Genomic DNA, 25,404 nt, shown 5'->3' on the forward strand with positions numbered 1-25,404 from the left:
TTTAATTTTTCAAACTTGGCTTACAGCTCACTATATTATCTTTTTCTTATAAAATAAGCTTGTTTAATATTTAAAATAATGACAAGCATAAATGTTAATGAATTGCCAATTACAGTGGTGTGTAACTAGAAAATATAGACTTCAACTCAGAATACATCTATAAAATATAGAAAGCCCTTCCAAATCTATATCACTGTTCCATTGTAATTTTAGATTCTCTTAAGTGACTTTGAAATGAAATATTTACTTTTTAAGGGGCTTCTGCAAACAATTGTTTTTGTTTTTGTTTCTGTTCTTAGTACCAAGCCCCTCAGAAGCCCTTCCTAATGCTGTTGTGGAGGGATTAAAACTCCAATTCAAGTGGAAATTCATCTGAAATATTCTATCTTCCCCCTTCCCCACTGTCATCATTACCTCCTATGCCTTTACCCTGTTTTATTTGTCTTTATAGAATTCACCATGGCAGGATGCATGCAGGCTGGGACTGTGTTTCATGTCCCTTTATCTCCAGTTGCTACAACATAGCAAGCAATTTATAAATATTCATTGATAGCTTAGAGGAGTAAACGAACTTGAATTCCATGTTGTATTTCCAGAAATAAATTACAATGGCTCAAAGGCATAACATGCTAAAAGATAAAAATAAATAAATGAGCAACTCAGGGCAGGAGGAAAATATGAGTAGGAAAATGTTCATTACATAAAAATGTGTAACATAAATTCCTACAAATAATTTTGAAAATTGGGTGATGTATTTTGGGTATCAAAGAAAGAAATATCTCCCATTGCAAAATTAATAAGAAAAATATACTAGTTGTTAAGGAAAAAATGAACTTTTCTGGTAGCACTTGTTTCTCCATTGGGTGTTGGTAGTGGGCCAAGGGCTCACACAGTGGATGTGCCTTGTGTTGTATGCCATTGTGTGTTTACAGTTTCAGGAATCTTGTAGCTGCCTCTAAATCTGTTTTTGAAAGGTTTTATTTGTTCACACTTTTTTTTTTAAATACAATCTGAACTGATCAAAATGTTTTTAAACAAAGTTAAAAAAACAAAGTTTTTATCCAAACTTCTTTATATCTCCCTTTCTAAGTTCAGTTTTCATTATATAACTGAAAAGCGAAAAAATATTTCTCCTTTAATACGTGGTTTTCAAGCCTCTTATTATGTATGTATTCTACCAAAATTGGTTTTATTATGAGATTAGTCAATACTAAATGTTTCTAAGCCAGTACTTATGCTTTTCTACAGGACATTTTGAGAGTCAGAAGTTTATCTTGAAAACTATTACCAATGCAGTGTTTTATAACACATTGCCCTATAGGCCTTTCTCTTGCAGTAGTGTTATTGGTGGTTTTGCCTCCCCCAATTTTGCAAATCACTGTGATAAAACTTAAAGAATGTTGATACATTTTAGCAAAAGAAACCGTTTTGCCTATGTTAATCTCATATTTAGGGATATAATTTAACTCCTAATTAGTAGTGCTGCCATTTCCCCTCCCCTTAATTTTTTTATATTGAGAATTTTTCAAGTACAAGAAAGTTTAAAAGATTATATAATGAACATTTGTATACCCTTAACCTAGATCTAACAGTTGTTAATTTTTTTCATATTTGCATTTTCTCAGTACACACACACACACACACATACACACACAGAGGCTTTAACTTTTAATTTTTTTCTGAATAATTTGAAAGCAAGATACCATGACACTTCCCTAAACACTTCTGCATACGCCTCTTACAAACAAAGACTTTGTCTTGCATGACTACGGTGCCCTCATCACACCTAGTACAATTTAACACTGATAGGATAACATTGTGTATCTCAGTTACTTATGTAACGACCCATTTCAGTATTCTGTGGCTTAAACAACACTGGTGTATTTTGTCTCATGATTCTGTGCAGTGGTTGGCTGGTTCTTGTTCATCCACTTTAGCTCACTTATGCTGCTGAACCCACTGGTGGGAGAGAGAGACCTGGGCTCAGCTGGTGTTAGAAAGGTTTCTTTCTGTCTTATATTTTGACTCATTTGGTTTTGACTCCTGCAATAATCTTATTTTTCTAAAGCCTTAACAGAGCATTTAGTCATAATCTGTATTAACTGTTCATCCATAATATCTTTTAGGAATATCATAATGCATGAAGGCAGCTGGGGGATATCTCATACACGTGTGCCAACTGAATCTCGGCCAGGTCACGTAGCCCTGATAGCTGGATTTTATGAAGATGTCAGTGCAGTTGCCAAAGGTATTGTCTGTTTAGACCATTTTTATTACATGAAAATTTTATTATGTAAATATTGCTTTTTTAACACTGAATCGTGACACAGATGAAGCATGTTTTGAGATACTTTTGACAAGCATTTAAGCAGGCCTTACATTAAACACATACTAGTATTGATTCAAGAATTAAACTTTAGTCTTATATCATCCTGTGCTATTGAAAAAATATGATTGAAGAGATCTATGATTTTCCTAGATGTTAACTCTCAAAAGTCCAAAAATAATTCTATATTTCAGCAAGAAGTAAATTATCTATTGTAAGTCTTTTAAAAAATTTGTGGCATAATATGTGTAACATAAAATCTGTTATTAGTTTTGCATTTGTTCTGCATTTCATCCTCATTGTTATTATTTGAAGAATACTTCTTTAGGGGCTATAATAATACTTTACCATGTATATATTACTATTGTTATTACTTGCTTTTTTTTCTGAATTACCTGAAGGATGGAAGGAAAATCCTGTAGAGTTTGATTCTCTTATTAATGAAAGCAAGTACACATGGAGCTGGGGAAGCCCAGATATTTTGTCCATGTTTGCCAAAGGTAAGAGTCACTGATTATATTTCTTCAGATAATAAATAGGTAATAAATTAATATGCTAAATTGTATATATGATTCACTATATTTTATTGATTTTGTGATACATGTTTTAACATATTTAACGTTTCTGAAATAGGGTGGTGTGTTACAATGGATAGAAATGTCAATTTGATTTTTCCTTCTTAGTTGTACTTGAAATACTGGCACATCATACAATTGTTAGTGTCTTGTATTCAATGAAATGATATATGGCTCTGCCATTCAACAGTTTTATAATTTTGGGCAAGTTAGGCAACTTCTCTGAACTTCAGGATTTTTTTTTTTGATAATATAATTTTTCATCTCATAAGTTTGTGTTTTGGATTAAATTAGATAATTCATGTGAAACATTTAGCAAAATGCTTATCCCATAATTCCTCATGATGATGAGGTTGATGTGTGGTTAATTTTACTTTGATAAATTAAGATTTAAATGTTAAAATTTATATTTATAATTCTTATAATTATATATTCAGGATCATGCCATTTGGATTTGTTGTGTCTGTTTCTGTGCATGAATCTGCAAGCATTAGAACATCTCTCGATTTGAAAATTCATTTATATTATTTCATAAAGTCACTTGGATTTTATTTCATGTCATTAAATGCCTTTTAGAGGGAGTGGAATGATTGGTCATTTCTCTAATGAAAAGGTTTTGTAACATACATCACCATGGGTGTAATTATAATAATTGGATTTATTGAAGATTATTATGTCTTAAAAGCAAAATATATATTCAGAATTTTATGTATGATATTTATAGGACATTATTATGTACGGCAAGCCAAAACACCACAAACTGTTTGCCATTTACATACTCCCTTCTTTGGGAAGCAGTTTAGTTTTTGTTTGGACTGGTAGTGGTGAGGATGGATTAAGTTGCTATGGCTTACTAAACTTCCTACTTCTGGCTGCAGTTGATAGGACAGGACCAATGCCTGAATCAGAAACGGTTCAATAAGAATGTTTCATTTCTTATGGTAACCAACAAACCACTCAGATCTTTACTTAAGATGTGAGAAGTAGAATGGCTGAGCAGTGGAATAGTGTCGGTAGAGATAACCTGATATTGTGAGAAATTGTCATTATTTTATTTTATCTCTCCTTATGATCTTTAAGAATCTATCTAACTCAAAAATTCACTAAGTTGATTAGATTCTTAATAAAATCTTGCAAATGTATAAGATTAATATGTTTACCCCATCAAACTGTTTGTCAATAAGCAATATTTATTCCCTTATATTGAGAAATATACACATATTCTGTGAATAACAGAAGTGAAATAGTTCAATCTTCTTCTTGCTTTAGGAATTTTGTAAACTAAATGACTTCATCTATTTTAGATTATAATATCCTGACACAAAAAAGGTTTTTGAAAAGTTAAACCCATATAGGGAGACTTTGGTGTTTATTTTTGTGTATTAGCGTTGTCACTTTGGCAAGATAATTAACTTATATGTAAAGTGTATGTAAAATTAGAATATGTTATTGTGAGAACAAAAAGCAACAGCATGTGTTAAAGTACAACACATGGTTCACGGTACATAAAATAAATGTTTATTTCTCCCATCTTTCTCTTCCCCATCATGATATAAAATGCTACGTGAAAAATTCTGGCTATAAAAATCTTTAAATGACTAGTTTATGTTTGGGACAGTTTGAAAGATTATTAAAAATTTGCCCCCCAAATTTTCTTTTCATCAGCTACTGGAAACCATGTTTATGTATATAGTTATGATGCTAATGATGAAGATTTTGGTGCCCAGGATGTAACAAAACTGGATACATGGGTTTTTGATAATATTAAGGTATGTATTATTGAGCGATTAATGTACAGCACACACATTTCTACCTAAAGTACTAGAAACTGATATGTTAGTTGAATGCATCTTAATGGTTTCTACTTGTGTGAATGTAAAAGTTCTATATTGCAGCACACTATTTTTAAGACTGGATTCTAAGAAATTATCCATTCTACAGTAACTAATAGAAGCTCAAAATTCAGTGGAATTCAGTTGACCCGTATTTTAGTCCTAGTCTGCTAAATCATCCTATGGTAAAGCTCGATCTTTCATTGACCACAGAACCAGTCTTACAGTAGTGGCACCGTGTGAGGCGTGTGAAAGCCTTTTGAAAAATGCTGTTTAATTCCTTTGCTAATTATCACTTCTTAATTTAATCTACTTACGTTAGCCTCTGCTTAAAGGCCTTTGGCTTCTAATTTCATATGTATAACTAAACATTATGAATTATATATATAACTGAAAATTATGAGTTGTGGATAGGAAGAAATAGCTGATGGCTAGCCTGATTTTATGCCTTTTTTTCCTTTTATTTCAACATTGCTGGTATTGGTGATATGATGATAGTGAACAGAAAAAAGATTTGCCCATGACTTCATAAAATACGATATATATATATATAAAGTAAAAACAAAAGTAGAAAATCATCAACAGTGGTAAATAGTGTGAAAGAAAATACAGGGACTAAAAATATGAAAATTCTGATCTAGACTAGACAGTTAGGGAAAGGCTTTCGAGAAAATTTTGAGATGATCACTGAGGAAATATGGGAGAAAAAGGAAAAGGATGGATCTGGAATACACATAGAGAAGAGTGTTTCAGGCCAACAGCATTCTGTAAGTCTTGGGCCCTGAAGGAAGAGTGAGCATACTGGATATGAGGAACTGAAAGGGTGGGTTGGGGTGTGGATTGGCAGGAACACTGACTGGGAGCAAGGTTTGAGATAAGGGGAGAGAGGGAGTCAGGGTCCTACCTGGACTTCATGCCCTGGCCAGAGACTCATGCTTAATTCAAGTCAAACGATTAACAAATCCATGTAAATTTCTACTCACTTTTTAAAAAATTATGGTAAAATACACATAACATAAAATTTGCCATCCTAACAATTTTTAACTGTACAGGTTCAGTAGTATTAAGTATGTTCACTTAGTTGTGCAACCAATCTCCAGAACTTTTCATCTGACAAACTGAAACTACCCATTAAACAATTACCCATTTTCCCTGTCTCCCAGCCCCTATGTATCTGATTACTCTAGTTACCTCATTTAAATGAAATTATACAGCATTTGTCTTTTTGTGATTAGATTATCTCATGTAGCATAATATTCTTAAAGTTCATCCATGTTGAATCTATTTGCTTCTTAAAACTCAGTTCATGCATTATCTCCTCTATTAGATTTGCCATGACTTCCTTTGCTTCACCCCACTTCTGGTTCAACTCAAATAACTCTCTTCTATATTCTCCTAAGGCCACTAGTACTATTTTATTTTTGCCTCTCGTCAAAATATTTCTTTAATTTGCTGTATTTTATTTAGTGTTATCAGATCATCATGAAATCAAGATATCCTTTCTATAAATTTTTATTTTTTTGGCTACAGAAAATAACTCCTTATTTGAACATAGATGTCTCAGCCGACAACAAGGGCTTTGTGTTGGTAGCCCTGATGATAAATTTAAACAAAATAGATAATTTTATAGTTATGTGTAGATTTAAGTAAATGTTTTCATCAGAACTAATTTTTAAATAAAACAAATGTACTAAATTTTTAACTATTTGTTACATATAGGAATTCTTTCATGCTGCCAGAAAAAACCAATCTTTGTTTTCTCAACTAAATGAAGAGAAAATCGTTTTTTTCTTACATTTATTAGGAATAGATACAAATGGACATGCTCACCGACCATCATCAAGGTAATTTTAATGCTGTTTAATTTCTTGTTTTTGAGAGAAACTACTGTTATGTTTGAACTTTTAAAGTATTGTTTCCTTTGTGATTATCACAACAGTACTTATATTTTAAATAACTAATGTAGAATAATTCTTACTTGTATGAGATATAGAATGGCATAGTAGCTACAATCACATGTGCTTCAGCCAGACTGCACATTAATTTAAGTAAAATATATCCTATATTTTTCATTTATCAAGGCAGAGGGAAAAAATTTACAAATTTTAGAAATTCGGTAAATCTTGAAATGAAAAGCATTTTTATGGTGTTAATATTTATATCACGAGAACAAGTAATTAGCTATTCCTATGTGTTTCATTTAATCATTATTGTATCTAGCAAATAATTAACTAAAGTTTTGTATACTATATTTCAGTTGCACCCTTATATAAAATAGCAAATATTTTTCTCACTTTTGCAGACCTTAGGAAAGAGGAGGAATCCATGTTCTGCTTTTATTCTTTATTTCAAATTTGGTTTAGATTAGTTTAACTGTAGAGTCTATTGGTTACCTGCCAGTAGTGAATGTCTCAGGCTCCTCTTCTTTAACGTGATGCACTGTTTTAACTGACTGAGTCCATATCAAAACAGCTTTGGCAACCAGCTTTGCCATCCGAGCCATTTTTAATTGTACAGATATGGAAAGCGTAAATATAATTTGTTCAAAACTTATTATATTACATTATAACATTTTATATCACAAATACTCTTAACGGGTGAAAACATTTGATACATGAAACAGTGATACTTATCTATTAGTGTGTCAAGAACAACATAGTTTGCATTATGAGAGATATGATCTTGAAAGCATCATTATTGCATTTGAGACTTAAAAAGCGTTTATTAAAATGTATTTGCTAATCAGTACCCTCCTTTAAAATCATTTCTGAAAACTGTTTCAGACCCTTTTGCTTCTTTAAACAGAGAAAACATTTTTAACAATCTAAAGAGCTCTGATTTTAAAATGTTAAAGGTGAAATCCAGAATTATTTCAGGAGTTATTGACTTTGAATGTTATGAGTTCATGTTGAATAAATTTTGTTTTTCCAAATAAATGTAATTTAATTCGTTCTTCTGTTTATTTTTCAACAGAGAATACAAGGAAAATGTTAAATTAGTTGACGAGGGAATCAAAGAAATTGTGTCCCTTTTAAAAGAATTTTATGGAAATGATGAGAAAACAGCATTCATCTTGACTTCTGATCATGGAATGACAGACTGGGGTTAGTCTGTCTTTAAGCGATATGTTATCAAGATATCAAGATGTTTAAAGTAGTGGTAAATGTAGCTTGCAGATATAACGTTGAAAGGATTTCATGTATTAGTATACGCAAGGTGATAATTATATGCCTACAATGTTAGTGTAAAAAATAAAAAAGACTGATCTTATATAAAGAATCTTTTAACTGTGAAAGGAATATATTCTCATTTAAAATGAGAAATTAGATAAAAGTGGGGAGGAGAAAACAAAAAGTACCTATTTTTTCTACCTGGGGTTAGTGGTGCGCAACGGCACAGAGGGTGAGGTTAAGGTAGTATCCCCGAGGGACCTCAGACTGCTGAAAGTCTGCCCTGGTGAGCCTGTACTTCCTGCGCGACCCCCAAGGCAAACATGGTGTGTGCACAGAGAACAAAGCAAGGTGAAGGTGAGGTCTGGGTCCCCAAATCACAACATGGAATTCTAGTGAGCTGATTCCACTTCGTAAAGGATGGTTGGGCTGCTCCGGCCAGAGTGTCCTGGAAGAAAAAGATGTAGAGACTTTGCTGTCCTCTCCAGAACAGACCTGGCCTTGACCGCTTGCCTGTAACTTGGGTGGTTTAATTCCCAAAGGAGCTTTTCCCGTTCTTTCTGCCTTCGGAGCTACACCGGTGGCATCTCCTCCAATTGTTATTTATTATTATTATTATTATTCTTTTAACCAGAGTCACTCAACAGACATCCTATCCTGCTTTATGTTTTTGCTTATGCCTGTTTGTTATTTATACTCTGACTTGCTTTGGGAATATTTTAAAACTAATTGTCATACAGAATTGCAAGCATTTGGGGGAGTGGTGGCTGGAATTAACTGTAGGTAGATAAACTCTTAAAACCTTTAAGTATTTAAAAAAATAAATATTTAGGTATAAGTTATTTCTCATATACTTGTCTTATTATTCTCAGTATCTTCTTTGTAGGTTTCCATGGGGCTGGTCATCCTTCAGAGACTTATACTCCTTTTGTCGCTTGGGGAGCTGGAATCAAGTATCCGCAAAAAGTACCAGCTCAGCAATTTGATGATGCACTTTTAAAAGGTATAAACATTTATCTTTATTGTTTATGTAAAAACATTTAAAAATAAAACCAAAATTTAAAAAAATCACTTTCAAGTTATAGTTTTCATTTTGGTACTGTGTCATTACTATTTCTATGTATTACTTTTGTATAGTTTATATTATTTGGTTTATAATATTCAGCTTAAAATATGAAGTCTGTTATTTGCATTATGAAAGTTCAAGTATAAACTTATACTATTGCCTTTTCATATTCCTTATTTTTACTGGGATTTAAATTAAATCCTTTGTCAAATCTTACTTGCAATTATTGTCGGTCAAATAAATCATACAGATGTAACATTTGACATTTCACAACTGGACAGATTTTACCTGTCTCTAATACTTTTGAAGGCTCTCTGTGTTCCCCTTGCTTCTAAATCCGTGAGGAAAAAGAATTCCTTTTTCTTGGAGCTCTGCTTATTTTATAAGGTAAGGTTTTTTTCAGAGTTCCAAAGTTTTTACTAATTGGACAAAAAAAATTCCTCCCAAATGTCTTACACTCTGGATTAGTTGCATCAGACTCATTCAAAGCACTTGTTTCAAATACATATATGTATTTTTTAAAATACAGATTTCCAGACCTTGTCACCACATATTTTGATTTATGAGGCTGGATGAGGCCTAGAAATTGTCTTTTTAAAACCTTCTCCAGGCATTTGGACTCAAGCCATGTTCAGGCATTTTTACCAGAGAAAACTGTTTTTGGTTTGTATAATAAAATTTTCCTAGATGTTTTCTTTCTTTTATTGAATTTATTTTTTGATTGAGATATAATTCTTATACCATAAAATTCTCATTTTAAAATTATACAATTCAGTGTTTTTAGTATATTCACAAGATTGTGCAATTACCTCTACTATCTAATTACAGAACATTTCATAACTACCACACCAAAAAAATACCCATTAGCAGTCACTCCTTATTTCTCCCTCTCCCCATCACCTGGCAACCATTAATCTACTTTCTGTCTCTATGGATTTGCCTATTGTGGACATTTCATATAAATGGGATCATTAACTGTGTGGTCTCTTGTGTTTGGCTTCTTCCACGTGGCATACTGTTTTCAAGGCTCATCTATCCATCAGATGTAGCATCCATCAGAAGTCATTATAGCTGAATAATATTCCATTGATGTACATACCATATTTTATACAATCTTCTTTTGGACATTTGTTTTCACATTCTGGCTATTATGATAATGCTGCCATAAAGATTTGTGTGAAAATTTTTGTTTTACTTTCTCTTGACTAGATACCTAGAAGTGGAATAAATGAGTCATATGAAACTCTGTTTAATTTTTTGCAGAATGCCAAACTGTTTTCCAAAGCAGTCACATTGTTTTATATTCCTGTGCTCTGCAGTAAATGGATTAGATTGGCTCTAAATAGAAGCTAGGTTAAATAATGTGTTTCTCCTTAAGAGGTCAAACTTATTTTGGCATTCAATTTCTCAGTGAATTAATATTTTAGAATCACATGACTTCAAGAATCATTTCAGAAAGAATATATTTACTTATAAACTGTTATAAGTATCACGAGTTACAAAGAAAGGGAATACTTATTTTTCCTCATAAGGTGATTAGCATTAATTTTTTATAGCTGACTAGTAGAAGCAGGCACATATTTTAAACTTTATTAGCTATTAAAGGCTATTTCATCACAAAAAATATCTTAGAAACCTTTGGTAATATATCTTAAAGAGTCATTAAATCAAGACATGGTCTAATAATCATTTTGGTTATTGTTTATTGAAATTCCCAAATTTATATGTAGAAAGAGGGGAATGAGTTTATCTTTGAAGGCATTTTCAATAGTAATTCATGATACTATTTTAACATTTGGGATTAATGACGGTAGGAGCATCACAGCTACAATTTTAGGTATTTTGCAAGCAACTGCCATTGCAGAAAAAGAAAAACTTAGGTGACTAACGGACTGTCAGTTGCCATATTAACTCCCTGGAACAGGGTTGTAGCTAGGTGTAGTCATGCTAATAGTTATCATTGTGCCTTTTAGTTCCATCTTTCCTTCCTTAGTCTTTTGATGTTTTGAAATAATTATATCCAAGTGAGCATTTTGAAAGTTTAATAAATTATTACAGAAAACACCAAATATTTACTTTTCAGTTGTGTATGTGAAATTCTCACTTAAAAATATACAGTCCTGCCTTTTTGGGCACCTTTTTGGTTTGTACTTGACTTAAAATAGACTTTTCTTACACTTTTATATTTCATTAAGCATTGACCACTCATAATAATGAAATGATTTATTCTTTTTTAATCAATATCAGCTTTTGTATCTAATTATGTCTTTCAGAATGTAAATTGGAATACTGGGAGAGACGAGATATCAATCAGGTATTTATTTCAATTTAATCATGTTCAAATTTAATTTTATCTCCTATAAGAAGTTTAGACCAAAAAAAATCTTTGAAAAAAAAGTATATTAATAAGAATGATGATAAACAATGTTTCAAAGCATTTCAATTACCAAAGGAAATTCTTTCAGTGCAAATATTTTGACTCAACTAATCTTCCTTTTGGCAAAATAAAAAAAGCCTCAAGTAAAGCTAAAAGAGCTCCCTCCAAATAACATTGGCTAATTAAAGAATTATTATGTAAATCGAATTTTTCATGCCTGTTAAAATTCTTTGATTTCTTGTCATGGTTTCCTTGCTTAGTTGCTTTAAGCACAGATCTAATAAAACCTTATTCCAGGTTTCTTTCCTGTCGTATGTCAGTCACTGTTTCTTTTTTATTAACATATATTTTATCTTTAATTCAACTCAGGATCCTTACAGATATAATGGGAAAAAAGTGACAAGAGTGTAGGTTACCCAGCTAGAAACTTTATATTACAGGAAAATGCATGTTCAAGCTAATCAAGTAAGGCTGGTAACATCATCTGTAAATAGGAAACACAGAATTTTCATTGTCGAAGATAAGCTATGTAAATAGCCTTCTTTACTATTTGTAGAAGGTGCAGTATCATTGGTATATGGCCTCCAAAATGGCAGGATTATCTTGTCATCTCCGGGTCACCTCACAAGCTGACATTCCTTATTGTGGTGGCTAATCCAAGGTCTAGGATCTCATTTCAGGCCTATTCAGGTCGCCAAAGCCTATTCTTTCTCAGCACACTAAGAGCATTCTCCTCTCTCAGGTTGGATATGTATTACCCAAGTAAATGAAAATGTATAAAATCAGAATAGCAGTTTATTAATTTGCAAAAAAAATCACTGTCGAAGGGTTAGGAATAACTCGAAGACCATAAAACAAGAATATGTTTTACTTTTAGCCCGACTGGGTTATAATAAAAAACTGAATATAGGTTCAGCTGTTGCTCTCTCAGTAATCCTACCTCAGATCTGAATTAGATGAGATTTTCTGTTTCTTCCATCAACATTTTCTGGGTCTACAGTATTAAACATCATGCCAACATTAGCATTAAGCATTGCATAAGGGATGTAACAGTGAGGAAAAGCAGACACAGTCCCTGACCAGGGACGCTTATACTTTAGGGGTGAGAATAGATATTAATCAGGTTATTATACAAATAAATGTAAAATCATAGCTGCGATGAAGACTACAAAAGATGCCCGCGAAACCATGAGAACACAGAGTGAACGTCCGGGAGTCCACCCTTACCTGCAGTTTCACTTTCCGTGGTTTCAGTTGCCTACCATCAACTACAGTCTGAGAATATTAAATGGAAAATTCCAGAAATAAGCAGTTCATTAGTTGTAAATTGCACACCGTTCTGAGTAGCATGTTGAAACCTTTTTCTGTCCCTCTCCATCACACACGAGACATGATTCTTCCCTTGTCCGGCGTCTCCACACTGTAGACACTCCCCGCCCTTTAGTCACACAGTAGACATCTCGATTATCAGATCGACGGGCCTAGTGTCACAGTGCTTGTGTTCAAGTCATCCTTATTTTAATAACAACCTAAAAGCGTAAGAATAGTGATGCTGGCAATTCAGAGATATCGAAGAGAAGCCTTACGATGCTTCCTTTAAGTGAAAAAGTATGTATGAAAAGGAAAAACATAGCATATATAGGGTTTGGTACTATCTCAGGCATTTCAGCATCCAGTGGGGGTCTTGGAATGTATTCTCCATCCTCAGGATAAGGGGGCACTCCTGTGTCTGTAGATTATGTGGTCTGCAAAGGTTTCCTGAGAAATTGAGTATTGAGCTGAGATTGAAGAATAAGGAGGAGTTCCCAGGCCAAGGTAGAGGGAGGGCTTTCGGGCAGAGGCAGCTTCTATTCCAAAATACAGTTGCATTAAATTATTTAATTTCCTTGTTGATGTCTGTAGATATCTTAGAATTGAACCTTTTCTGTTTGTAGGCTGATGTTGCACCATTGATGGCTTCTCTTATTGGAGTTCCCTTTCCCCTTAATTCAGTGGTAAGGAATAAAATTTTCTTATCAACTCTCAGAATAAAAAAATATATTGTACAGTAAGTTTTATTTTTTATGGGTTTCTGAACAATAATTACATTTAAAACTATTTCCCTTTATATTTCTTTCTAAATATGTAATACCTTAAAATTGTGTATGTATTATAATCTGCAACATGGAGTACAAGTCTAATAGCTTTTCTTTAAAATTTTTTATTTTCTAAATGTACATAGCTATATAACTTTGTATTTTAGTTATAAGTGATGAAAACATATAAATTTTTATTGCAAACAGCAGAAACTGAATCCATTTGAAAGGAGTTATTAAAAAGATTGTGGTTTGCTGAGTGAAAGGGGTGCTCAAAACCCAGGCCTGGAAGTCAGCCGGAACCAAGAGAGCTCTGCAAGCTTGGAATAAAGAACCAAATCCCGGTCCCTTGGCAGGGCTGGTTGGCTCGGGGCACCAGCACTAGGGCAGAGTAGCATTACACCCATTATTGTGCTGTCTGTTCCCTGACTCTCAAGAGTCAAAGTCCAGTGCTCCCCATTTGAGTGGTCCAGCGCAGGTTGTCTGCCCTGCATCCTGCACCAAGGGAAGGTGAAGCCCCATTTGAGACCCGCTGTGCTACACCCTGGGGCGGGAGGGCGGGGGGAGTGCTCCACGTAGAATATCAATGCTGCTAAGAGTGGGAAGTGGATCTGAAAAGCCACAAACAAGCCAACAACAAAAATCCATTCCAACCAGCCATTCTTTTAGTTCTTCACATCAAAGAAACAAAAAAAATGTATTCTAGACCCGGAGTAATATGACCCCTATAGTCATAAGTGTATGTGTACGTCTGTAATTGAAACGAAAGTTTCACAAAAAGTTCTTTACTTTTACTTTTACTATGTTTAATATACTCTCTTTTTTTTCCTTTTTACATATGTGAGCTGTGGCCCATCATAGTGATTTTTTGTGTGTGCAAAGCACTTGGTTACTGCCTAGCACATAGTAATCTTTCAATAAATGTTAGGTTTTGTTGAACTTAATTCATCTCTTTTGCTTTAATCACATCTACTTGTGAGGTAAGTAATAGAACATTTTTCAGTTGTGGTTTAAAAAAATTTTTTGTTTAACTATTTCAATAATTTATTTGTCCGTATGTCTGGTCTTCATTGCTTCCTTCATGTGTCTGTTTTGTTTTAGCATGAGCTTTGTTAATATTAAACTAGTATTTATTGTTTACAGGGAATCCTTCCTGTGGATTATCTCAACAACACTGATGTCTTTAAAGCAGAGAGCATGTTTACGAATGCAGTACAGATTCTTGAACAGTTCAAGGTAAAATAAGACACATATACACAATGGACACTCCTACAGTTTAAAAAATCGAATATATTAAGAGAAGATATAAAGTTTCACATTTCTGAGGTGCACGTTCCATGAATCAGTTTGAGGGTATAGAATTCCCTTTGAGGAGTCTCCCTAATTGTAAGACCACTATATATGATTATACAGACTACAAACCAAAGTATCAATTGGCATCGGCCCCATAGTAGTAGTGTTTATGATGGCAACATATGTCATTCCATGTCCATTATTATGTGTGTTAAGAGCTAAAAGAGGTGACCATTTAACTGAAACTTTCTGTTATTAATACTGTTAATGCAACTTGACTTATTTTGTTTTCTAAGAGTTAACATACAGTTTAAATATGTTATAGAATGTTATTTTGCAGGCTTGATATGCTTAATTCTCAGTTTATTGTGATAGAATGATAATGTTAAATTTTTCTTTAAATATTTATGAAATAATATAGTAACACGAAATTCCATTTATCTTTAAAGTAGTTAACCATCCCCAAAGAAACATTTTGATGGATGTTTATTAGTTTTCAGATGAAATTTGTTAATTGTTTTTTCATTTATAATATAATAAAATATTTTCATACTTGATTCCCAGGTGAAAATGACTCAGAAAAAAGAAGTTACTTTACCATTTTTGTTTACACCATTTAAGTAAGTCTTTTATATTTTTTATTAACTTGTAGGAAAGAATTTTTCAGTGAGTTTAAATGCTGAGAGGATAGATTAGTTACTTACAAACTTTGTCCTTTTTTTGTATACATTAGTACAAATTCCAAAATGAAAGCCTTTCTATTGTTTTTGTAAATAATGAGCCAGATGCTAGGTATCTTTGAATGGCTATTAGATGAGGTGCAGGGGAGCAGCGTAATATAGGAAACATTAAGGAGATAAATTCAGCAGGGCTTGACCGGGAAAGGTGTGGGGGCTCTTGGCTTGGTTGATTGAGAAGGTACTGGTACCATATGATTTATAGAAAGAAAGAAGAGCTGTTTTGAGAGGCAAGGGTGAATTTTACTGGTTAATTGATATCTTAAGTTTTAAGAAACAGGGATGTGGATTTCAAGGTAGAGATGAGAATTGGTTCTAAAAGTGTTAGCGCCATCAGCATAAAGATGGTGGTGGAAACTGTTACACATATAGCAGGTTCTAGAGAGAGTGTAGAAAGTGATAAGAAAGGCCAATGATACAATTCTGTGAAACACTAACCACTATGGGATGGGCAAAAAAGAGAGCAGACTTTGGTGGGCAGCAGATTTTGCTGAGATCCCAGAAAGGTGTATTTTCCTTGAATCAGGAATGGAGGGATCCAGGTCACAAACCTGGCTCTGCATACTGACTTAGGCAGGTTTATTCAACTTCCTTGAGGTTCATTTTCAATTAACAACAATTCACATTAAATTAGGAAGAATTTTGCTCCTGACCAAAATAAACAAAATGTTTGAAATATGGGTGTTAGGGATGTAATCGAATGACTTGTTGGAATTATATTTGACAACTTATGTAGCATGAGTGTGGTATTCATAAACCAAACTAAAGCAAGGGAGGCTTAATTAGATTACAGAATAGAATGTGAACATTACCAGCCTTGACAATGAGGAAGTTTACAGGTTGGAAGACAGAGGGGGGAAAAAATATAAATAGAACAGTAGTGATGATACTAGTCCTTATAAAATAGAATGCGGAGATTCTAGCTTTAGTTGAAAGAATTATAAGACAGAAGTTTAGGTATTAGATTATTAAAGTGACCAACACAGCCAACAGAGGAGGTAGAAATGGTAATATAACCATATTGAGGCGGGCAGAGACAGCAGGAACAGCCAGAGTCAGTGGAGAGTCAACAGAAGGTGCCTCAGGCCATCAAGTCAAGAAATAATAATAAAAGCATGTTATTAAGAAAAATGGAAGCAACTAAAGAATAACGAAAAACAAATACTTGTAAAGTATTTGTCTCTGGTTTGGGGAGTTGAGAGATGAGAATGGTGGTGGAGGGATTTATTGGTTGTCATTATGTTCTTCTCTTTTTGAAATTTTGAATTTATATGCATATATTGCTTTGACAAAACATTTTAAAAAATAGGTATTTTAATCATTGGCATGGATCATAAAATTATAAAAATGGGTATGAATAAAAATTTTATTTTCCATATAAATTTTAAAATCATCTCGAGTTATGTAAAAAATTATTTGGTTATTACACAATATTTAGGAATTAGTTTGGAGGGAATTAATATTTTTACATATTGAACATTACTATTCAGCATTTATTTATATCTCCTGTTATGTCTTTATGTAAAATTTTATAGTTTTCCCTGCAGTGTACATCACTCATTATTTTATTCCTGGATATTTTATTACTATTATGAGTAGTATCTTTTTCCCCCCCCATTACACGTGTTCAGTAAACCAGGAAAGAGTTATCACCATTTACCATTTGAGTACAATGGGTCTCTTATTTTTCTCTAATCCAATGAATTGTTTTCATTTCTACACCATCTGTTTCCTTCTAATCACTGTTATATATACACCTGATATCAGCATTGTCCACTTAGAAACTATATCAAGTAAATATTGGCACATAACTGTGATAAAAGATGAAAGAATACTGTCATCACACATTTTTTTTTTTTTTTGCCAAACAGCTGAGATTCTTACCACAAATAGTTGTGTGGTGAAGTCCTTTCCTCTTGAATAAGTACCATATTTTCTTTTTCTTTTTAGGAATATATTGTTCACTCACCAATTCTTAAGTTTGAGAAAATTTATCTAGGATATTAACATCTAAAAATTCATAATCTTGAGATTTTACTTACATGATCAATTTCACCCACATCACTAGATTTTACTTTAATCATGTATTTTCACCATTCTTCCATTATCTTATTTAGTCTTTGCTAGCATTAATAATTGATGAATAATGTAATAATTTCTAGGACGATAAAATAGAAATGTTTCAAGATATAGGAAAAATAAGATTACTAAAATCCTATAACATATTTTCGAATTGTAAAAAGATCCAAAGACTCCATATGGTACTTGTATATCCTATTTTATCGTTATTTATAAGAGCATGTCAATTTTATCTTTGATATTTTAAATACCTCTAAATAATTCATTCCAACAAATAGAGTTGCTCAAAAACAAAACCTCAAAGCTAGAATTGGGTCCAGTAGACCCCAATGCTGGCCAGCAGGTGGCGCTACATGACTAGTAGAAGCATAAAAGGTTTGCCTGAATGTGAAAGTACCTTAAAAAGGAGGAAAAACTCTATATTTGAAAAATGGGTATTTAGAGGTCAAATGAAGACAAGGAAAACTTTAAAATAAAAAAATTTCATGAAATGAGAAAAGAACAAAAAGTCTTTTAAGAGATATTTTAGAAAAAACAAAATGGGAAGGAGATATTGTGCTTTGCTAATAAAAGCAAAAACATGTTATCTTTTATTTAAAACTCCTTATGTGAATTTAGGGAACTTAACTAAATTTTAACAAAATATTTTAATGTATTTTCTACTAAAATGGCAAAAGGTACTTTGGTTCTTTTTAATATATTTGTTTCTTTAGGCTAACATAGATTAAAGTTTTTCCCTTATACCAAATTTAAATATTGGTTTAATGTGAATCTTTTTATCACTTCAACCATCTGATTTCCTAATTAACTTAATAGGAGTGTAATTTTTGCCTCAAAACTGAAATTCTTTTTTTAAAAAATAACTTTTATACATCACACACATACATAGAAAAATATTGATGTACTCAGTTATGACATGAAAAATAACATGATTCTACATCATTGGTCAGTCTAAAGAATGCAGATTATTCTAGAAATGATTTTTATCCTGCTTTCTCTGTCTTTATCTTGAAATATTTTTTTTTTCTTTAAATAGATATTCTAAAAAGGAATGGCCTAAATATCACCAGGCATCTCTAAAATATTATGTGTAAATAAGTGAAATATTTTTATAATAAAAACCTGAGTAAAGAAGATAGAATACTTTAAAGGGCAGCATTTTAAGGAGATTTTGTTCTCCAAACATTAGTTCATCTTGAATAATTGATAATAAAATTATTGATAATCCTAAAACATGGTTTATTTTCTTTTACAGTCTTCAAATAACTATGGGAAAAGGATAGAGTAATAGCAACCACAGCAAAGAAATGTGCACGGTTAATACTCATTTCTCTTTTTCTTTTTACTTAAGCATAACATGTTGCTTTTAAAACTTAATGTTTTCGATATAAAAGACTTAGTCAATAAATGATTGTTTTTTCATAGAAATTACTATGTTGAAATGTTGCATCGTTATTACAATCAAATATTACTTCTGCTGAATTCTCTTCTCCCTCTTTGGGATTCCAATTATATATGTATATGTACGTGTATGTATATGTGTATGTGTACGTGTGTGTATATATACACCTGTGTGTGTGTATGTATATTTAAAATCTGTTCACAATGACTTGTTGATTTTTTTAATGGTCTTTCTGTATTTTAAATTCTTTCCTCTCTAAAGTTCACACAAGATATTTTCTACTGACCTATCTCCAAATACATCAGATCTCTTTGGCTTTGTCCAGTTTGCTGCTATTGAGTTTTTAATTTCAGTTATTACATTTTTTCAATTCTGGAATTTCCATTTCCATCCATTTAAAAAATAGATTCCAGTTCTTTGGTGCAACTTTCTGTCTTCTTCTCTATTACTGAATATATTAACCACAATTATTTAAAAGTCTGTACCTGATAACAATTCAATAACCATATTATTTGTGAGTATCTCACTTGTCTTTTTTCAGTTAGTCCTGTTGTTGAGTCTTCAGTTTTTAAATGAACTTAACATCATATATTACAAGTTTTAGAAACTCTGGATTCCCTCACCTCCAGAGTTTTACCTCTAACAGGCACAGAGAATGGTGGCTCACTCTAGGACGTCTCAGTTTTGTCACGTCTCCTCACTTTCTGTTTGTCTCTGCCATTAGAGTGTAGCCTGCCAGGGATCTCGGTTGGAAGTTTGTTGTGTTACCTAGCGCCCTTCCTTTCTGGTGGCTCCTCAACAGCAAATTTTGTCTCTCTCATCTTGAGACTGCCAATCTTCTGTCCACTTTTCTGGGGCTTTCTTCTTAGCTTCTTGTCCTTCGGTCCTGCACAGCAGTAGAACCCAGCTGTGCATTAATCCTATGTCCCTTCTCACCTGCTTTCTCGTCAGGATCTGGCTGGGCTCTGCTTCTTAACCTGAGCTGAGTTCGTATGTAATAGAGTATAAATTCTTGCTTATTCAAGCTCCTTCTCTCATTCTTTGTAAGACTTCACTTCAGAATCTGTATTAAATTAAATAATTCCAGATGGTTTTCTTTTCTTGTCTTTTATTAAAAATCCAGCATGAAAATTGAATATTGTTATTTTTCTTCTCTTTTTGGTCCTCAAGGCTTGCCTGCATTGGCAGCCACAAACTTTAATTTTTATCTCTGCTGTCTTTTACGATTGCCGGGGGCTCTGTTGGATTCTTTATCTCTTAGCAGCTATATGCCCAAATTCTCGGCCTTTTGCCCTGCGCCAAGAATAAGACTGACACATGCCTTAAGGGCTACAGTTTGTAGAATGTTGAATTCGTTTTCTGTGGTTTCCTTCTCTCTGGGATTTTAACCCTTCAATTCTTGGTAGTCTCAACAGCTTTCTCGTACCTGCAAATTGATTTTTAATTTTATATTATCAGGCCTCCTAGTTATTCTTGAAGCAGTAGTATACACAAGCTTCTCTTTCATAGCCAATAACTATGGTTAAATCTTCATGTTTTAATTATTTTATGAAAAACAAAACTGGTTAGTGAAATGCGGACAAAAAAGTAATGCATATACACAATAAAAATCACACAAACAGTCGTAAAAAGTCACCTCCCCCCTGTCTCAGCCTTCCATTCTTTTTCCCTGGAGGCAAAGTTGCAGCTTCTTATGCTTCTGTCTCTCTATATAATATACATATGTACATGTATGTATATATCTCTTTTGCTAACACATTTAAAATTTTAATTTTGAAATACTTTAAATATGCTGAAAAGAAGGGAGAATGTAAGAAAAATTCTTGTACCGACAATCCAGGTTTAAGAAAAGTTAACATTTTACCACATTTCTTTAGAGCCTCTTTTTCTTAAGATATAAAATGATGTAATATAATCGAATCCCTATTTTTTAAACCTACCAATTTTTACAATTGTTTTTTCCATTCAGTATGATTTTCAAGGTTTATCCATGTTAACACGTGCAGATCCCCTTCATTTTAATTTATAATATTCCTTCGATTACTCCTTCACCAATCCCCTTTGTTTTACTGTTGTTATTTCTTTTTGTCTTTTTTTTACATAACTATTAACATATTGTACCTTATGTTCAGGACTTTACATTTCTCACAGAACTTCTTTATGTTTAAAATATGTAATACTAAGATTTATTTTACACCTCTTCTCAGCTTATGGAAAACTAAAAAAAATAATTATTGGGGGACAGATTTTTTTCTAATAGTCTTTAATGTCATAATGCTACAGTGAGGTTTCTACAGAACATTTTGATGACTTCCAGACATATTCTGAAGCTTTGGTATGTCCCAAAGTTTATAAATAATCCATTTTAGGAAAAATATAAATTAACCTGACCATGATTTCTTTACCTGAGTACTCCATATAGAACATAATATTTTATGTATAAGACAATGTAATATAACTAATGTAATACAGCATAAATATTTCTCTTTAAAATGTTTTTCTCATTCTTAAGGCTTCACTTAAGATTGCATATTAAATTTGCTTAAGTAATTTAATTTAGTTCCAGACAAGTGTTCTTTTCATCTTTTTATTTAATTTAGCAAATCATTTGGTGCTTTAAGAATGGCAATGTGTTTTATTCTCTTCTTTCTGTTCCTTTTTTAGGCCTGCAATATTTCAACAGCATTTTAGTCAATTAAGATTTATTTATTCATTTTATGTGCTTAGCACTTTGCTAGGTATTATTGTGGATATTAATGGCAATAATTAATGGCCCACATGGAGGTTAAAATTTAATTAAAGAGAAATGAATTGCTCATTAGACCACACTAAAGTGTTAATGGTGTGAGATGGAAATTGGAGTGGACCATAAAGGATAATGAAGATTTGATTTTTGGAAAGCAGAGAGGGGAGGATCTTTGTGAACAAAAACTCAGATGCGAGTACAAGATAGGTGAAGATTTTAACCATTCTGTAGCCGAGGGTATACATTTGGGATAACGGGAAATTAAGTAGAATAGAAGGAGGTGGACATCAAGAAGCCAGGAAATTTAGAACTGGTGAAGTAGACAGTGAGGTGCCCACATCGACTTGAAGTGAGTTAGGGTGTGTTAGGAGGCAGATCGGACCAGGGCATCCTTCAAAGAATGCCTGTGCCCTTTGGCCCAGTGATTCCATTTCTAAGAATACTAGGAAGACATTACAAAATGTGTGATGTCTGCAGGACAGAGACTGGATCATGACAACATTTTGAAGTAACTTTTCTTTAATGTGTTCCTGCTTCCTGGTGCCTTTTTCTTCCCAATCTCACTAAGTTCAGGGGTGGTGAATTCTCTTGCAGTCTGAAACAGTGATTGGGCTCCCCTGAATTGAAAGCTCTGGGACCCCTAAGTGTAGCACAGACTCTTAATCAGGGCCTCCCGGAGAACTCTAGAAGGTTTATAGATGAGCCTCTGAAGTTCATGAATTTTCTGAAATTATATGTAAGATTTCAGATTATGTGCATTTTTATAGACAGTTGTAGATTCTGAAAGAAGTCTATGATCCCACCCAAATTAATAGCGTTGCTTAAAAGATTTACTTCTACACATCTCAATCTGAACTCTTAGAGACTGCTGGAACCAAACACAAAGATGATATGTTATCATATTATGTTGTACCATATGAAATTGCCAATATTTAATTTAGTAGCTTTTGACATACAAAAATATCAGTTTTGTATGATCTAACCTAATACACCCTTAAATAACTTTTGCGCTTTTTAAATGTAAAGGTATTTATTCACTTTAGTAATATGTAGGTTTTAGTTAAGCAGTATATGTTCAATTTTGTGTTTAAATATATTATTTCAATAAAGTAATTGAGTTCTGGTTATATTTCCTCAGTTTCTACATTCCATAAATGTAATGTCTTTAGATATACATTTTTTTTTTTCCAGTTTATGCTGTTAGGCCTATTTCTCGTGTATTTAAGATCTCTACTGTGGTAAAACAAGGACAGGGAAATGATAGAGTAAGAAATGAAAGATAGGGGGACCAAAAAAGGTACAAGGTGTAGTATTATGTGTAGTATAATAAGGACAAATTGGTATAGTATAATAAGGACAAATTGGTTCAAATTGTTTGCTAACTTTGATTGTTGGGTCGGCTCTGCCTGGAGCTCTTTGATAAAGCAGATTCTCAGGCCCTATCTGGCCCAGGGGTACAAAGTGCCTGATGGATCTGCCTGGTCTGTCACTTCTGCCATGAGCACGGGAGGACAGTGTGGTGGAACTCACATCACTGTTTGCTGTTCCATTAATTATGCCGATTTAATCCGAATTTGTTTGCTAGCGAGAGTATTACATTTCTTCAAAATGATGTATTTTATGACTGTCATAAGTATAGTTTGGCAGATGAAACTTTGAGTCAAGAAAACCACATTTAACTATAAGTTATTTCTTGGAAGATTTCAGATAACCAGCAATAATACTATTTAGCTGAAGGTTAATTTTTAAAAAATTTTCTCAATTTTCACCATCCTTTTATTTTTTAATTAAGAAAAAAAAACCAAGAAAAAATATTATTGAAATGATTAAATATTTTAAATTTAACCTTTTTTCTTTTTGTAGGTTGCTTTCTGATTCTAAACAGCTCAACATTTTAAGAAAAGCAAGATCTTATATAAAACAGAAAAAGTATGAGGAAGCAGTGAGTATGCAGGCCTTTTATGTATAAAGAGCTGATCACCATTTTGGATGCGGGGAGGGGCACGGTGTGGTAATGGAGAGCCACGTGAGTAGGCCAGGGAGCTTTCCTGAACCTCAAGGAAGGACTGAATTTCCTGACTTGCTGTTTTAGCCATAGATGTGCTTCTCTTATTTCAGATATTGGGGTAAACTTTTTTGGGTTAGCACTGGAAATGAACAGTTGCTATTTTCTGTAATGAATAAGTATAATCCCAATTTCTGTCACCATACTTACGTATAATATTTTAGAATAGTATATGTTTGCACATTTGAAATTATCAACACACTATCATAAGGCTACTGATTTTATAGAAGCTTTGACCTTTCCCAGCTCCTACTCTACTATACTTTTCATTAATTTTCTCTTCGTTAAATGGTCATATAATTTTAAAGTAGGAAAGAATTCTAGTTCAGTCTTTAAAATTTCCTAAGTAATACCATGCATTTATAATACTTATTTTTGTTATAACTTTAAAATGATAAGCTATTCTCCTCTAAAATATTATTAAGGTAGTTTAATGATGTTTTTAATTTGATTCGGGTAATCTAATACGAGAAAGTAAAAATTGATATAATTGTGGGCATTCCCATTATTTGGGACCTATATTAGAGAGCTTTTATTTCTTCCTTTAATATTTCATCTGAAGATAATTTTCACAAAATGAATCATTTTAAATCACTACACATATCATAGTTTACATTTTAAATGCCTTTATCAAGATTTAAAAATTCATTTCATTCAGGAGTTTTTCTTATACTTTGCAAGAAGATCCTTGAACCATGAAAATCTATTTTTGATCCATTATCTACAGTTACTCTAATAGTTTTTCTTCCTTTAAAACTGAGGTTTCTTATTCCTTCCATGTGGCAAGTTATATTTTCCTTTCTCCGCAGGTCTCCCTCTGCCAGGAGCTGATCCAGCTTGCACTGAAAGGACTGTCCTATTATCACACTTATGACAGATTCTTTTTGGGCTTCACTGTTGTGCTTGGCTTTGTAGGATGGGCATCTTATGCTTCTCTGTATATCATCAAGTATCATTCCAGTCTTACCAGAGGTGTCAGCAAAGAAGTTAAGGTATGTTCAGAAAATATAATGAAGATGCAGATGATGGTGTAAAATCATTAGGACTAAGGAAAGAAGTTGAATCTGATCTACTGTGATGAGTTCATACAGTGTGCAAGTTGTGCTATGCTAACTCTTATCTTTCATTTCTTTTGTTGTGTTTGGTCTTTTTTTCTCAGTTAGCTCTATTTCTTTAGTTGGGAAAAGGGTATATTAGTAATAATGGCCCTATAACTTAACAGAGCTATAAAGGTAGCTGTATCGTTTAAATTCTCCATGGCATTACTGTGTTAATTTTCTGTTCTTTTTTAAAAATAATTATTTCGCATGTCATAATGATTCCATATGTTTCTAGTATTGGTGGTCAGAAAACTACTTTGAAGCAATATATTTAACTTTATCTGATATTAAAAGTTTAAGAGTTGGAAAGTGATAAAATCAGTTCTTCAAATGTTCCTTTTTAAATAGTGTATGTTTTCCTGGAACTACTTTTATTGTCTTTCAACTTTCTGAAATTGTTACGCGTCTCCAGAACTTTCTGTTTATCCTCTTTTTAAGAATTAGTCTCTAGTTTACTATCATTTCAATGTCAAAAAGAAAACCTCATTAATAATACTTTGTATTAATCCTACAAATATGGTTTTACTACATTAAAACATTTTACTTTTTAAAAATGTTTGC

At 32.7% G+C, this 25,404-nt stretch overlaps 1 protein-coding gene across 10 annotated transcripts in view; it reads left to right on the plus strand.

Annotated features, from left to right (window-relative positions):
- Nucleotides 1-25,404, plus strand: part of PIGN (phosphatidylinositol glycan anchor biosynthesis class N) — an 81,328-nt gene that overhangs the window by 10,498 nt on the left and 45,426 nt on the right. For all 10 annotated transcript variants that reach the window (XM_039840171.1, XM_039840215.1, XM_039840165.1 and 7 more), the window contains 12 exons: nt 2,127-2,248; nt 2,728-2,826; nt 4,567-4,670; nt 6,453-6,577; nt 7,707-7,837; nt 8,790-8,906; nt 11,243-11,283; nt 13,281-13,340; nt 14,565-14,657; nt 15,279-15,334; nt 23,542-23,620; nt 24,553-24,735. In XM_039840171.1, coding sequence (XP_039696105.1) covers nt 2,127-2,248; nt 2,728-2,826; nt 4,567-4,670; nt 6,453-6,577; nt 7,707-7,837; nt 8,790-8,906; nt 11,243-11,283; nt 13,281-13,340; nt 14,565-14,657; nt 15,279-15,334; nt 23,542-23,620; nt 24,553-24,735 — 1,210 coding nt within the window. The remainder of the gene's footprint in view (nt 1-2,126; nt 2,249-2,727; nt 2,827-4,566; nt 4,671-6,452; nt 6,578-7,706; nt 7,838-8,789; nt 8,907-11,242; nt 11,284-13,280; nt 13,341-14,564; nt 14,658-15,278; nt 15,335-23,541; nt 23,621-24,552; nt 24,736-25,404) is intronic.

This window comes from Pteropus medius, unplaced genomic scaffold (assembly GCF_902729225.1).
Source record: "Pteropus medius unplaced genomic scaffold, Ma_sr-lr_union100, whole genome shotgun sequence".
Taxonomy (NCBI): domain Eukaryota; kingdom Metazoa; phylum Chordata; class Mammalia; order Chiroptera; family Pteropodidae; genus Pteropus; species Pteropus medius.